Source organism: Bos mutus, chromosome 15 (genome assembly GCF_027580195.1).
Source record: "Bos mutus isolate GX-2022 chromosome 15, NWIPB_WYAK_1.1, whole genome shotgun sequence".
Classification (NCBI taxonomy): Eukaryota; Metazoa; Chordata; class Mammalia; order Artiodactyla; family Bovidae; genus Bos; species Bos mutus.
Window position 1 is genome coordinate 1,044,454 of NC_091631.1, and position 15,034 is coordinate 1,059,487.

Consider the following 15,034-nt stretch of genomic DNA (forward strand, 5'->3'; position numbering starts at 1 on the left):
AACAGCGGATAGAACTGCTGGGGCAGCGGGAAGGCACCAAGCAAAGGGTAAGCGAAATCTTTTAACTGCTTAAGTGTTTGTTTCTTTTCGGCTGCCCTGGGCCTTCCCTGCTGCTCGCAGGCTTTCTCCGGTTGCTGTGAGCTGGGCTGCTCCTCGTTGCGGCGGCTTCTCTGCTGCAGCACACGAGCTCAGCGGGACGCAGGACCGTAGTTGTGGCCTGCAGCATGCGCAGTCTTCCCAGACCAGAGATCAAACCCACGTTCTCTGCACCGGCAGGTGTATTCTTAACCACTGGACGACCAGGGAAGTCCTTAATTTCTATTTTAGAGTTGATTAACAGTGTTGTGTTAGTTTCAGGTACAGCAAAAACGACTCAGTTATACATATCCATCTATTCCTTTTCAAATTCTTTTCCCATGTAGGTTGTTACAGAGCAGGGTTCCCTGTGTGATAGAGCAGGTACTTGCTGGCTATCGATTTTAAATATAGCAGGGTGTACGTGTCAGTCCTGGGCTTCCCTGGTAGCTCAGCTGGTAAAGAATCCGCCTGCAATGCAGGAGACCCCAGTTCAATTCCTGGGTCCAGAGATCCCCTGGAGAAGGGATAGGCTACCCACTCCAGTATTCTTGGGCTTCCCTGGTGGCTCAGACTGTAAAGAAATCACCTGCAATGTGGGAGACCTGGTTCTATCCCAGGGTCGGGAAGATCCCCTGGAGGAGGGTATGGCAACCCACTCCAGTGTCCTTGCCTGGAGAATCTCATGGACAGAGGAGCCTGGCGGGCTGCAGTCCATGGGGTCACAAAGAGTCAGACACGACTGAGTGACTGAGCACAGCACATGTCAATCCCAAAGTTCCAGTCTACCCCTCCACCCCCTGGTGTGTTCTCTGTGAGTCTGTTTCTGTTTTGTAAATAAGCTCATTTGCATCATTATTTTAGATTCTGCACATAAGTTATATCATATGATATTAGTCTTTAGAGATGAGAAATTCTGAAGGACAGTATCAGTGTTTAGGGACAAATAAATACTGATATTATTGGATAAAGGAGAGGAAGCAAAACAAATCAATAAAGTCTCCAGGTTTTAAACTAAATTACAGAGTTTGTTTGTTTTTTTAATTTTTTCTGGCGTATAGTTGCTGTACAGTGTTGTGTTAGCTTCGACCGTACGGAAGAGTACAGCAGCTATTCATATACATATATTGCCTCTTTTCTGGGCTTCCTTTCCATTCAGGCCCCACAGAGCATTAAGCAGAGTTCCCTGTGCTATGCTGGGTTCTCATTAGGTACCTGTTTTATGCACAGTATCCATCGTATATGCATGTAACCTATGGAGCTTCTGATACAGCATCACAATGCCCGGTTTTCTTTAAACTTTGACACGTATCTACTTATATGTTCCTAAAACTTTTTATTTCAAGTTTCCCATGATGAACTGATACCCAACTTTATCTGTTTTGTAAATTTGAACTTTAAATTGACTTTATCCATTCGTTTGTTCAGAAATACTTCTTGCTTGAGAAATATTCTCTGCCAGGTACTGTGCTGGAGACGGGAGTTAAAGTAAAGGTCGTCAGAACCCCCAGCACCCAGGAGTTCTCAGTCTTCAGGGCAGGAAGGAAAAGGGAGAAAGCTGAGAGAGGGCCAAACCATAAATTGTAATGTCACATGCTCCGCTGTAAAAGGAAAGCTGCCGAAGTACCTCTGTGCATGGAGGAGTTGGGAAAGCATCATGTTAAAAGAGACATCTAGAATGGGGGGAAGACATGGTCAGGGACTTTGGCGGGGACCTACTGACCAGCACAAGGAGCTCCGCGCAGTGATATGTGGACGCCTGGCGGGGAGGGGCGTTTGGGGGAGAACGGATACACGTTTATGTGTGTTGAGTCCCTTCACTGTTCACCTGAACTATCGGAATACTGTTAATCAGCTATACTCCAACAGAAAGCAAAAAGCTTAAAAGAGATCCCTAGAGACTCCTGTCATCTTCCCTTTTCGTAGGTCCAATGTGGTACCCATGGAAGAAATCAATAAAACCGCAAAGGTGCAATTCTTCTTTCGTCCATTCTCAGCCGACCCTAAGGTCCAGGCGCTGATTTTTGTGGCCTTCCTGGCGATGTACCTGACCAGCCTGGGTGGAAATGCCCTCATAGCCCTTATTGTTCAGATCAATCATTCCCTCCACACCCCCATGTACTTTTTCCTGGCTAACCTGGCAGCTCTGGAAATCCTCTATACATCTTGCATCGCCCCCCTGGCCTTGGCAAACCTTCTTTCAATGGGCAGAACCCCCATTTCTATCACTGGATGTGGTACCCAGATGTTTTTCTTCGTCTTCCTGGGAGGGGCTGATTGCGTCCTGCTCGCGGTCATGGCTTACGACCGGTTGATGGCGATCCGTTACCCTTTAGGGTACACCCTCCTCATGAGCTGGCCCTTGTGTGTGGAGCTGATGGTGGGGTCCCTGATACTAGGGTTCTTGCTGTCACTACCGCTGACAGTTTTAATCTTCCGCCTCCCGTTCTGCAACAATAGTGAAATCTACCACTTCTTCTGCGACATGCCTGCTGTCATGCGCCTGGCTTGCGCGGACACGCACGTTCACCAGACCGCTCTGTACGCCATCAGCTTCACCGTCCTAAGCATTCCCCTCTCGATGATCTTCGTCTCCTACGTCTTCATCGTGGTGACCGTCTTACGGATCCGGTCCACGGAAGGGCGCCGCCGGGCCTGCTCCACGTGCTCCGCTCACCTCTCGGTGGTCCTCCTGCACTACGGCTGCACCAGCTTCATATATTTGTCCCCCAGGTCCAGCTACTCTCCTGAGACGGGCCGGGTGGTGTCAGTGGTCTACACCTTCATCACTCCCATCTTAAACCCCTTAATCTATAGTATGAGGAACAAAGAATTGAAAAATGCCCTCAGGAGGGCATTACGCAGGCTCTAGGTCGGGTGGTTCTGTGACTTATTTAAATCAGGACACTTCTAAGAATGAAATGGGACGCTGTTAATAATTATGCCCGGATGGTCTGCAGGAGCCAAGAGTGTACTCAACAGAGACATGGTATTCTAGGAGCACTAGAGGCTGTGGATGCTACCAACTGAAATACAGCTTTATCACACAGGGCAGCACAGTGTCCTGGGCGTGGATGGAGGAGTAGCAACATTTATTTATTGGACATCCACTGGGTATGAGGTACTTTATGTGGGTTCTCTCACTTAGCCCATCATAAGTATCATTGTCTTCTTTACTTTAGAAGAGAAAACTAAAGTGGCTACCAGAATATATACCAGGATGAGAACACAAGTATTCAGAAATCTAGACTAAGCTGTCTTCACACAGTCATGCTCTCCTTGTTCTACTCTCGCTCTGCCAGTAGGAGTATGTGTTACCTTGTACAAGTCTCTCTAAGCCTCTAGACTTCAGTTTCCTTATATCTGAGAAGACAAAGCTGAACTAGAAGATTGCACCTGTTCCTTCAAAGGTCATCAGTTCAGTTCAGTTCCGTTGCTCAGTCGTGTCTGACTCTTTGTAACCTCATTAACCACAGCACGCCAGGCCTCCCTGTCCATCACCAACTCCCAGAGTTTACCCAAACTCATGTCCATTGAGTCGGTGATGCCATCCAGCCATCTCATCCTCTGTCGTCCCCTTCTCCTCCTGCCCGCAATCCTTCCCAACATTAGGGTTTTTTCCAATGAGTCAACTCTTCGCATGAGGTGGCCAAAGTACTGGAGTTTCAGCTACAATATCAGTCCTTCCAATGAATACCCAGGACTGATCTCCTTTAGAATGGACTGGTTGGATCTCCTTGCAGTCCAAGGGACTCTCAAGAGTCTTCTCCAACACCACAGTTCAAAAGCATCAATTCTTCGGCACTCAGCCTTCTTCACAGTCCAACTCTCATATCCATACATGACCACAGGAAAAACCATAGCCTTGACTAGAGGAACCTTTGTTGGTAATGTCTCTGCTTTTGAGTATGCTATCTAGGTTGGTCATAACTTTCCTTCCAAGGAGTAAGCGTCTTTTAATTTCATGGCTGCAGTCACCATCTGTAGTGATTTTGGAGCCCAGAAAAATAAAGTCTGACACTGTTTCCACTGTTTCCCCATCTATTTCCCATGAAGTGATGGGACCGGATGCCATGATCTTCGTTTTCTGAATGTTGAGCTTTAAGCCAACTTTTTCACTCTTCTCCTTCACTTTCATCAAGAGGCTTTTTAGTTCTTCTTCACTTTCTGCCATAAGGGTGGTGTCATCTGCATATCTGAGGTTATTGATATTTCTCTCGACAATCTTGATTCCAGCCTGTGCTTCCTCCAGCCCAGCGTTTCCCATGATGTACTCTGCATATAAGTTAAATAAGCAGGGTGCCAATATACAGCCTTGACATACTCCTTTTCCTATTTGGAACCAGTCTGTTGTTCCATGTCCAGTTCTAACTGTTGCTTCCTGACCTGTATACAGGTTTCTCAAGAGGCAGGTCAGGTGGTCTGTTTTTCCCATCTCTTCCAGAATTTTCCACAGTTTATTGTGATCCACATGGTTAAAGGCTTTGGCATAGTCAATAAAGCAGAAATAGATGTTTTTCTGGAACTTTCTTGCTTTTTTGATGATCCAGCAGATGTTGGCAATTTGATCTCTGGTTCCTCTGCCTTTTCTAAAACCAGCTTGAACATCAGGAAGTTCACAGTTCACATATTGCTGAAGCCTGGCTTGGAGAATTTCGAGCATTACTTTACTAGCGTGCGAGATGAGTGCAATTGTGCAGTAGTTTGAGGATTCTTTGGCATTGCCTTTCTTTGGGATTTGAATGAAAACTGACCTTTTCCAGTCCTGTGGCCACTGCTGAGTTTTCCACATTTTCTGGCATATTGAGTGCAGCACTTGCACAGCATCATCTTTCAGGATTTGAAATAGCTCAACTGGAATTCCATCACCTCCACTAGCTTTGTTTGTAGTGATGCTTTCTAAGGCCCACTTGAGTTCACATTCCAGGATGTCTGGCTCTAGGTGAGTGATCACACCATCATGATTATCTTGGTCAAGAAGCTCTTTTTTGTACAGTTCTTTTGTGTATTCTTGCCACCTCTTCTTAATATCTTCTGCTTCTGTTAGGTCCATACCATTTTTGTCCTTTATCGAGTCCATCTTTGCATGAAATGTTCCCTTGGTATCTCTAATTTTCTTGAAGACATCTCTAGTCTTTCCCATTCTGTTGTTTTCCTCTATTTCTTTGCATTGATCACTGAGGAAGGCTTTTTTATCTCCGTGCTATTCTTTGGAACTCTGCATTCAGATGCTTATATCTTTCCTTTTCTCCTTTGCTTTTTGCTTCTCTTCTTTTCACAGCTATTTGTAAGGCTTCCTCAGACAGCCATTTTGCTTTTTTGCATTTCTTTTCCATGGGGATGGTCTTAATCCCTGTCTCCTGTACAATGTCACGAACCTCCACCCATAGTTCATCAGGCACTCTGTTTATCAGATCTAGGCCCTTAAATCTATTTTTCACTTCCACTGTATAATCATAAGGGATTTGATTTAGGTCATACCTGAATGGTCTAGTGGTTTTCCTTACTTACTTCAATTTCAGTCTGAATTTGGCAATAAGGAGTTCATGATCTGAGCCACAGTCAGCTCCTGGTCTTGTTTTTTCTGATTGTATAGAGCTTCTCCATCTTTGGCTGCAAAGAATATAATCAATCTGATTTCGGTGTTGACCATCTAGTGAGGTCCATGTGTAGAGTCTTCTCTTGTGTTGTTGGAAGAGGGTGTTTGCTATGACCAGGGTGTTCTCTTGGCAAAACTCTATTAGTCTTTGCCTTGCTTCATTCTGTACTCCAAGGCCAAATCTACCTGTTACTCCAGGCAAATTATTATGTATTTTTTGACTTCCTACTTTTGCATTTGAGTCCCCTATGCTGAAAAGGACATCTTTTTTGGGTGTCAGTTCTAGGTCTTGTAGGTCTTCATAGAACCATCCAACTTCAGCTTCTTCAGCATTACTGGTTGGGGCACAGACTTAGACTACCGTGATATTGAATGGTTTGCCTTGGAAATGAACAGAGATCATTCTGTCGTTTTTGAGATTGCATCCAAGTACTGCATTTCGGACTCTTTTGTTGACTATGATGGCTACTCCATTTCTTCTGAGGGATTCCTGCCCACAGTAGTAGATATAATGGTCATCTGAGTTAAATTCACCCATTCCGGTCCATTTCAGTTCGCTGATTCCTAGAATGTCGACATTCACTCTTGCCATCTCTTGTTTGACCACTTCCAATTTGCCCTGATTCATGGACCTGACATTCCAGGTTCCTATGCAATATTGCTCTTTACAGCATCGGACCTTGCTTCTATCACCAGTCACATCTACAGCTGGGTATTTTTTTTGCTTTGGCTCCATCCCTTCATTCTTTCTGGAGTTATTTCCCCACTGATCTCCAGTAGCATATTGGGCACCTACCGACCTGGGGAGTTCCTCTTTCAGTATCCTATCATTTTGCCTTTTCATATTGTTCATGGGGTTCTCAAGGCAAGGATACTGAAGTGGTTTGCCATTCCCTTCTCCAGTGGACCACATTCTGTCACATCTCTCCATCATGACCCATCTGTCTTGGGTGGCCCCACACAGCATGGCTTAGTTTCATTGAGTTAGACAAGGCTGTGGTCCGTGTGATCAGATTGGCTAGTTTTCTGTGATTATGGTTTCAGTCTGTCTGCCCACTGATGCCCTCTCACAACACCTACCATCTTACTTGGGTTTTTCTTACCTTGGATGAGAGGTATATCTTCACGGCTGCTCCAGCAAAGTGCAGATGCTGCTCCTTACCTTGGACGAGGGGTATCTCCTCACAGCCACCCCTCCTGACCTTGAACGTGGAGTAGTTCCTCTCGGCCCTCCCCATGCAGCCGCTGCTCCTTGGGCGTGGGGTTGCTCCTCTCGGCCACTGCCCCTGACCTCGGGTGTGGGGTAGCTCCTCACCAGGGTCTTTTCCAGTGAGTCAGCTCTTCGCATCAGGTGGCCAAAGTATTGGAGTTTCAGCCTCAGCATCAGTCCCTCCAATGAGCACCCAGAACTGATCTCCTTTAGGATGGAGTGGTTGGATCTCCTTGCCGCCCAGTGGACTCTCAAGAATTTCCTCCAACACCACAGTTCAAAAGCATCAATTCTTCCATGCTCAGCTTTCTTTATAGTCCAACTCTCACATCCATACATGACCACTGGAAAAACCATAGCCTTGACTAGACAGACCTTTGTTGGCAAAGTAATATCTCTGCTTGTTAATATGCCACCTAGGTTGGTCATAATTTTTCTTCCAGGGAGCAAGGTCTTGTAGGTCTTCATAGAACCATTCTACTTCAGCTTCTTCAGCATTACTGGTTGGGGCATAGGCTTGGATTACTGTGATACTGAATGGTTTGCCTTGGAAATGAACAGAGATCATTCTGTCATTTTTGAGACTGCACCCAAGTACTGCATTTCAGACTCTTTTGTTGACCATGATGGCTACTCCACTTCTTCTAAGGGATTCTTGCCCACAGTAGTAGATACAATGGTCATCTGAGTTAAATTCACCCATTAATTTTTACTTTTACCTGTGAACTGTATTTTTATTAATTAATCTTGATCATTTTAGTCTCATAAATATGAATCAAATATAGTTTTCTTTGTTTCTTTCTTTTATTGGCTCTGCCACACGGGCATGTGGGATCTTATGTCCCTGACCAGGGATGGAAGCAGAGTCTTGACCACTGGATCACCAGGCAAGTCCCCAAGTACAGTTTTCATACGACTCTCAATGCTGCCTGACCATAATTTATTTTACTAACGTACATGCAAAACTTTTTATTTAACACGATACATTTTGCTTTTATTGGGTTTGGAGGGATCCAAACTCACAAAGTGATCTTCAGGATTTATCTCATTCATCAGAATTTTATGTCATGGCCAAAATTATAATTGTATGTCATTTCCTTCTCCAAGTCATTGACAAATATCTAGAATAGGCCAGGAGGAATGCAGTCTTCCTCTTTGGGAATTGTCGTCCAACGAGATAGAAAGCCGCTCAGTCAATACCTGCTGCGGTCCCATCTCCATGCGACCCGCCCCAGGGGGCCCCGCTGTCCTGTATCCATGCCTCTAGGTGACCTCTGTCCTCCAGGGACACGGGACTCGCTGGTCCCTGGGACGTCCGCAAAGGTGCTCCTCCAGGGACACGTGACTCGCTGGTCCCTGGGACGTCCGCAAAGGTGCTCCTCCAGGGACACGTGACTCGCTGGTCCCTGGGACGTCCGCAAAGGTGCTCCTCCAGGGACACGTGACTCGCTGGTCCCTGGGACGTCCCCAAAGGTGCTCCTCCAGGGACACGTGACTCGCTGGTCCCTGGGACGTCCGCAAAGGTGCTCCTCCAGGGACACGTGACTCGCTGGTCCCTGGGACGTCCGCAAAGGTGCCACAGCTGTCACCCTTCCCTTTGGAGCCTGTCTTCTCTCGCTGTCCTAAGACTGACCTGTGAAGAAGCCAGAGCTATGGCGACACCCCACGGAGCACAAACTGGATGCCAAGCTGAGGCTCCCTGGAACAGCCCCAGTCAAACCACCGGATGTCTGAAGCCACATGAGTGACCCCATCAAGACCAGCAGAAGGACTGCCCAGCTGAGCTGGCTTAAATGCTGACCCACAGAAGCCTGGGAAAATAAAATGACTGGTATTTTAAGTCTGGAGTGGTTCCTTTTGCCGCAAAGAAGTAACCAATTCACCATGCAATCCAGACTAAACCATCTTTTCAAGAAGGACATCATAGAAAGCATATCAAATCCTTTCATACAATCAAAATACACTAAAACACATATAAACCTAGCCATTTAGAAGCCTTATTTTCAAGTGACGTACATTTGGCGTATTTGAGTAACTTCCTATGGACGCTTGGTCATCACTAGTTTCTTTGTTTGTTGGTTGCTTTTGAAGAGAACCACTACTTTTTTTTTTTTTTATATTTATTTATTGGGCTGTGCCAGGTCTTAGTAGCAGCATACAGGATCTTTAGTTGGTAGGTGGGATCTCAGGTAAGTGGGCTGTCTAAATGGACTGCAAATTACAGATCAGAAATTGTCTCACCCCAGTCAAACACGTGGAGAATGTTCAAGTTTGTAATTTATAATTGGGCTTCCCTGGTGGCACAGTAGTAAAGAACCCTCCTGCCAATGCAGGAGACCTGGGCTCCATCCCTGGGCTGGGAAGATCCCCTGGAGAAGGGAAGGGCAGCCCACTCCAGTGTTCTTGCCTAGAAAGCTCCACGGACAGAGGAGCCTGGTGGGCTACAGTCCCTGGGCTCAGAAAAGAGTTGGACATGACTTAGCAACTAAACGACAACAATTTATAATTCACACACACACACACACACACACACAGGGTAATGGACCAGGTGCTCTCTGACTTTTGCAGCTGGTGTGCCACTTGTGCAGGATATGGCAGCTTGGTCTGTGCATAACCTAGTCCAACCACCCTCTGGTGAATCTTCACATACCAGCTTTAGACTTCCCAGATTCTCTAGCCACTAGGATATTATTTACTTTCCACCAACTAAATGCAATCCCTTAAGATGTGAATTGAAGTCCAGTAACCTGGAGAAGGAAGTGTCCTGAGCGTGAGGCTTCCATTCTGCTGCTGGGAGTCGAGTACCTGAGTCATGGTTCTGGGGTCAAACATTCCATCTTTGGGGACTCCCTGCTCCCCCTGATGCTTTCAGTTAAACAACCTGGTTCCTCGGGATGACAGTTCCATGTTGTAGAGTCTCTCCTGGAGTCTGAGCCTAGAGCCCACCTCTCCACCCCTTTCAATGATTTTTCAGTGATTTATGGCTCACTACATTCCATCTTTTGGAAAAGGTGAAAGGTTGTTGTTGAATCACGTGAATACACCAGGATTCTTGGCCCCCGGAGGAGAAGAATTCAATCCAGGGCCAGAGACGAGGCTTGATCGCTCAGAGCTTTTGTGTAATAAACTTTTATTAAAGTATAAAGGAGATAGAGAAAGCTTCTGACATAGGCATCAGAAGGGGGCAGAAAGAGTACCCGCTTACTAGTGTTAACAATGAAGTTATATACTCTCCAATGAATCCAAAGAATATCTGGAGGTTGTAAAGACCTCATCAGACCTACTCCCATAATTTACATTTTAAGATAACAGGATTAGCCAGAAGGTTGAATCCAAAGACTGTCCTTAGGCAGGATACATTATTGTTATATAATCCTAAGGAATGTGGAGGAAGAAAAAAAGTTTGTCCTTTCTTCCTCCTTGAGAATTCCAGACCCCTCTCTCCTTGGGTACCCCTAGACTCCCTATCAACCTGCCTAGGAAATGACTCTCTCAAAGGCAATGGCACCCCACTCCAGTACTCTTGCCTGGAAAATCCCATGGACGAAGGAGCCTGGTAGGCTTCAGTCCATGGGGTCGCTGGGAGTTGGGCACGACTGAGCGACTTCACTTTCACTTTTCACTTTCATGCATTGGAGAAGGAAATGGCAACCCACTCCACTGTTCTTGCCTGGAGAATCCCAGGGAAGGGGGAGCCTGGTGGGCTGCCGTCTATGGGGTCGCACAGAGTCGGACACGACTGAAGTGACTTAGCAGCAGCAGCACGTTCCATCTTTTCTGTTTAAAATATGGAAGATGGTTAAAAGCTAAATGCTACCCCACCATCCCTTCTCTTTTATGTACCATTTTTAAAAGGGTCATTTGTTTATTTTTGGTGGTTCTCGGTCTGTCTCTGTGAGTGGGCTTTCTCTAGTCGTGGCTGGGGGGCGACTCTCCAGCTGCAATGCTTGGGCCTCTCATTGCTGTGGTTCCTCCTGTTGCAGAGCCTGGGCCCGCGGGCGCGGGGGCTCAGTAGTCGCGGCTCCCGGCTTAGAGCGCAGGCTCGGTAGTTGTGGCGCCTGGGCTTAGTTGCTCTGCAGCGTGTGGGATCTTCCTAGACCAGGGATTGAACCCGTGTCCACGGCGTGGGCAGGCAATTCTTTACCACTGAGCCACCAGGGAAGCCTGCCTTTTACGTACTTTTAAAGGACGCAAAATTTTATTCTGAGCTACTTAGCCCAGCAGCACATCAGCTAAAAAGGCTTCCTGGCCACCCTCTCACGCCAGAACATGTGATGGCGCTGTGCCTGAGCACCTTCTGTGCTGGAATATAACGACATCGCTGCATCTGTAACATGGTACTGCTCCTAGTTACCTTTCTAGGTACACTCTGACCGCTTGGGAGAAAGAAACTATTTCTATTAGCTTGGGATCCAGAGATTTCAAAAACATTAAACCAATCATCATTGATGCGCAGTCATACTTTCAGGGCCAGCTCACCTCCACCACAAAGCCTTCCCTGACTCTTACTGTCTGTCCATCCTCAACTATGATAGCATCACTTTCAAGGGACAGCCTCACTTTGGACTCTGTTGTTAGGGAAGCATTTCTGGCCTCCCTAACAACTTGGGAGATAAAGCTGTGTTTTATCTCCCAAGTCAGACGCTGACCTCACTGATGCCAGAGACGATACCTAATATATCTTTGAATATCTCATAAATTTACCAGAATGAACAATTGCACTCATCTCACACGTTAGCAAAGTAATGCTCAAAATTCCCTAAGCCAGGCTTCAACAGTATGTGAACCATGAACTTCCAGATGTTCTAGCTAGATTTAGAAAAGGCAGAGGAAACAGAGATCAAATTACCAACATCTGGTGGATCATAGAAAAAGCAAGAGAATTCCAGAAAAACATCTATTTCTGCTTTATTGACTATGCCAAAGACTTTGACTGTGTGGATCACAACAAAATGTGGACAATTCTTCAAGAGATAGGAATACCAGACCATACCAGACCACCTGATCTTCTTCCTGAGAAATCTGTATACAGATCAGGAAGCAACAGTTAGAACTGGACATGGAACAACAGACTGGTTCCAAATAGGAAAAGGAGTATGTCAAGGCTGTATATTGGCACCCTGCTTATTTAACTTATATACAGAGTACATCATGCAAAATGCTGGGCTGGATGAAACACAAGCTGGAATCAAGATTGCTAGGAGAAATATCAATAACCTCAGATATGCAGATGACACCACCCTTATGACAGAATGTGAAGAGGAACTAAAGAGCCTCTTGATGAAAGTGAAAGAGGAGAGTGAAAAAGCTGGCTTAAAACTCAGCATTCAAAAAGCTAAGATCATGGCATCCAGTCCCATCACTGCATGGCAAAAAGATGGGGAAACAATGGAAACAGTGTCAGACTTTATTTTCCTGGACTCCAAAATCACTGCAGATGGTGACTGCAGCCCTGAAATTAAAAGACACTTGCTCCTTGAAAGAAAAGCTATGAAAAACCTAGACAGCATATTAAAAAGCAGAGACATTACTTTGCCAACAAAGGTCCGTCTAGTCAATGCTATGGTTTTTCCAGTGGTCATGTACGGATGTGAGAGTTGGACGGTGAAGAAAGCTGAGTGCCAAAGAATTGATGCTTTTGAACTGTGGTGTTGGAGAAGACTCTTGAGAGTCCCTTGGACTGCAAGGAGATCCAACCAATCCATCCTAAAGGAAATTAGTCCTGAATATTCATTGGAAGGACTGATGCTGAAGCTGAAACTCCAATACTTTGGCCACCTGATGGGAAGAACTGACTCATTGGAAAAGACCCTCATGCTGGGAAAGATTGAAGGCTGGAGGAGAAGGGGATGAAGGAGGATGAGCTGGTTGGATGGCATCACCGACTTGATGGGCATGTAGTTTGAGCAAACTCTGGGAGTTGGTAATGGACAGGGAGGCCTGGTGTGCTGCAGTCCATGGGGTCGCAGAGTCAGACATGACTGAGCGACTGAACTTAACTGAATGCATGACACTCAAAAAAAAAAAAAAAATCATCTGGAGAAGTACAGGTTAAATAACCTAAAGGAAGAAACTGAACACACCGGTCAAAGCGCAGAAATACTTCAAAGACTAACACAGGCTGTATGAAACACAGTCTGCCCTCGCTGTCCGCCCCCGCTCTTGATTAAACACATAGGGAGATGCACGGTGCTTAGGGCCTAACACCCAGCCCTTCCTCCGTGTCTGTCTTTCAGGGCTCCCAGCCTCTTTGTCATCCTTGTCTTCAGGGATCCCCAGGTGGGGGAAGCCCCCAGCTGTGCACAGAAACAGCCTTTCTTTATCCTTAATAGCCGGGTGCTTCTGGTTCACTGACAACTTTTCAATGAAGTCTGAGTCTCCTAGAAGTGACTTCCTAGCAACGTACGTCACCACCTTATGTACACAACTCCAGGCAATGTCATATTATTCACACTTCATGGGATGCTTGGGGATATTATTACTTTTATTATTGAAAGAAAGAAAGAATGGAGGAAGGAAGGAAGAAAAGGAAGGAAGGGAGGGAGAATGGGAAGTGGGCAAGGGAGAGAGGGAGGAAGGAAAGAGACAAGGGAAGGTGAGAGGGAGGGAAGGAGGGAAATGGAGCCCACGTGGAAGGCATGTTGTCTACTGCCTCTCCTTAGGAAGGCGTGAAGGGTCTTCTATCTAAAATGTAATGTCATGGTAGTTCTGCTCCAGTTGCAATGATCCTACAGGTCTAGGTTATAATCACCAGATTTCCTTCCTTCCTTCACTCAACGGTCACTAACTGAGCATCTTTGATATATGGCAACCTGGAACATCCTGAGAATGCAGCAGTGCATGGACAGAGAAGACGGTCACCTTGTGGGAATTGCGATCTAATGGGAAAGACAGAAAGTGAACAAAGAAGATACGTGTATTTCAAGGTGGACTCTCTGTACCGCCAATCCATTGACTAAGGTTAAGGGTGGTGTAAGATACTCCGGGAGATGGTGATGTACAGGAAGACCTGGTGTGCTGTGATTCATGGGGTCGGACATGAGTGACTGAACTGAACTGAACTGAACTGAAGATGCTCTTATGAGGAATCTCTGTACAGTGCTGATCCATTGAATAAGGTTAAGGATGATGTAAGATGGTCTTAAGAGGACTCTCTGTACTGTGCCAATCCGTTGACTTAAGTTAAGGGTGGTGTAAGATGCTCTTAAGAGGAATCTCTATACAGTGCCGATCTGTTGACTTAGGTTAAGGGTGATGTAAGAAGATGGTAGGTGTTGCAAGAGGGCATCAGAGGGTAGACACACTGAAACCATACTCACAGAAAACTAGTCAACTTAATCACACTAGGACTACAGCCTTGTCTAACTCAATGAATCTAAGCCATGCCCGTGGGGCAACCCAAGACGGGAGGGTCATGGTGGAGAGATCTGACAGAATGTGGTCCACTGGAGAAGGGAATGGCAAACTACTTCAGTATTCTTGCCTTGAGAACCCCATGAACAGTATGAAAAGGCAAAATGATGGGATACTGAAAAAGAAACTCCCCAGGTCAGTGGGTGCCCAACATGCTACTGGAGATAAGTGGAGAAATAACTCCAGAAAGAATGAAGGGATGGAGCCAAAGCAAAAAGAATACCCAGTTGTGGATGTGACTGGTGATAGAAGCAAGGTCCGATGCTGTAAAGAGCAATATTGCATAGGAACCTGGAATGTCAGGTCCATGAATCAAGGCAAATTGGAAGTGGTCAAACAAGAGATGGCAAGAGTGAATGTCGACATTCTAGGAATCAGCGAACTGAAATGGACTGGAATGGGTGAATTTAACTCAGATGACCATTGTATCTACTACTGCGGGCAGGAATCCCTCAGAAGAAATGGAGTAGCCATCATGGTCAACAAAAGAGTCCGAAATACAGTACTTGGATGCAATCTCAAAAACGACAGAATGATCTTTGTTTGTTTCTGAGGCAAACCATTCAATATCACAGTAATCCAAGTCTATGCCCCAACCAGTAACACTGAAGAAGCTGAAGTTGAACGGTCCTATGAAGATGTACAAGACCTTTTAGAACTACCACCCAAAAAAGATGTCCTTTTCATTATAGGGGACTGGAATGCAAAAGTAGGAAGTCAAGAAACACCTGGAGTAA

General features: G+C 45.9%; 1 protein-coding gene and 1 long non-coding RNA gene across 2 annotated transcripts in view; one reads left to right on the plus strand and one right to left on the minus strand.

Moving 5' to 3' along the window:
• Positions 1-15,034, minus strand: part of LOC138990928 (uncharacterized) — a 51,392-nt gene that overhangs the window by 16,433 nt on the left and 19,925 nt on the right. The gene's annotated exons all lie outside the window — the stretch shown is intronic.
• Positions 2,018-3,013, plus strand: OR10V1 (olfactory receptor family 10 subfamily V member 1). The gene has a single exon (XM_005906438.2). The coding sequence runs from the start codon at positions 2,018-2,020 to the stop codon at positions 2,945-2,947; it is 930 nt and encodes a 309-aa protein (XP_005906500.1). The 3' UTR covers positions 2,948-3,013.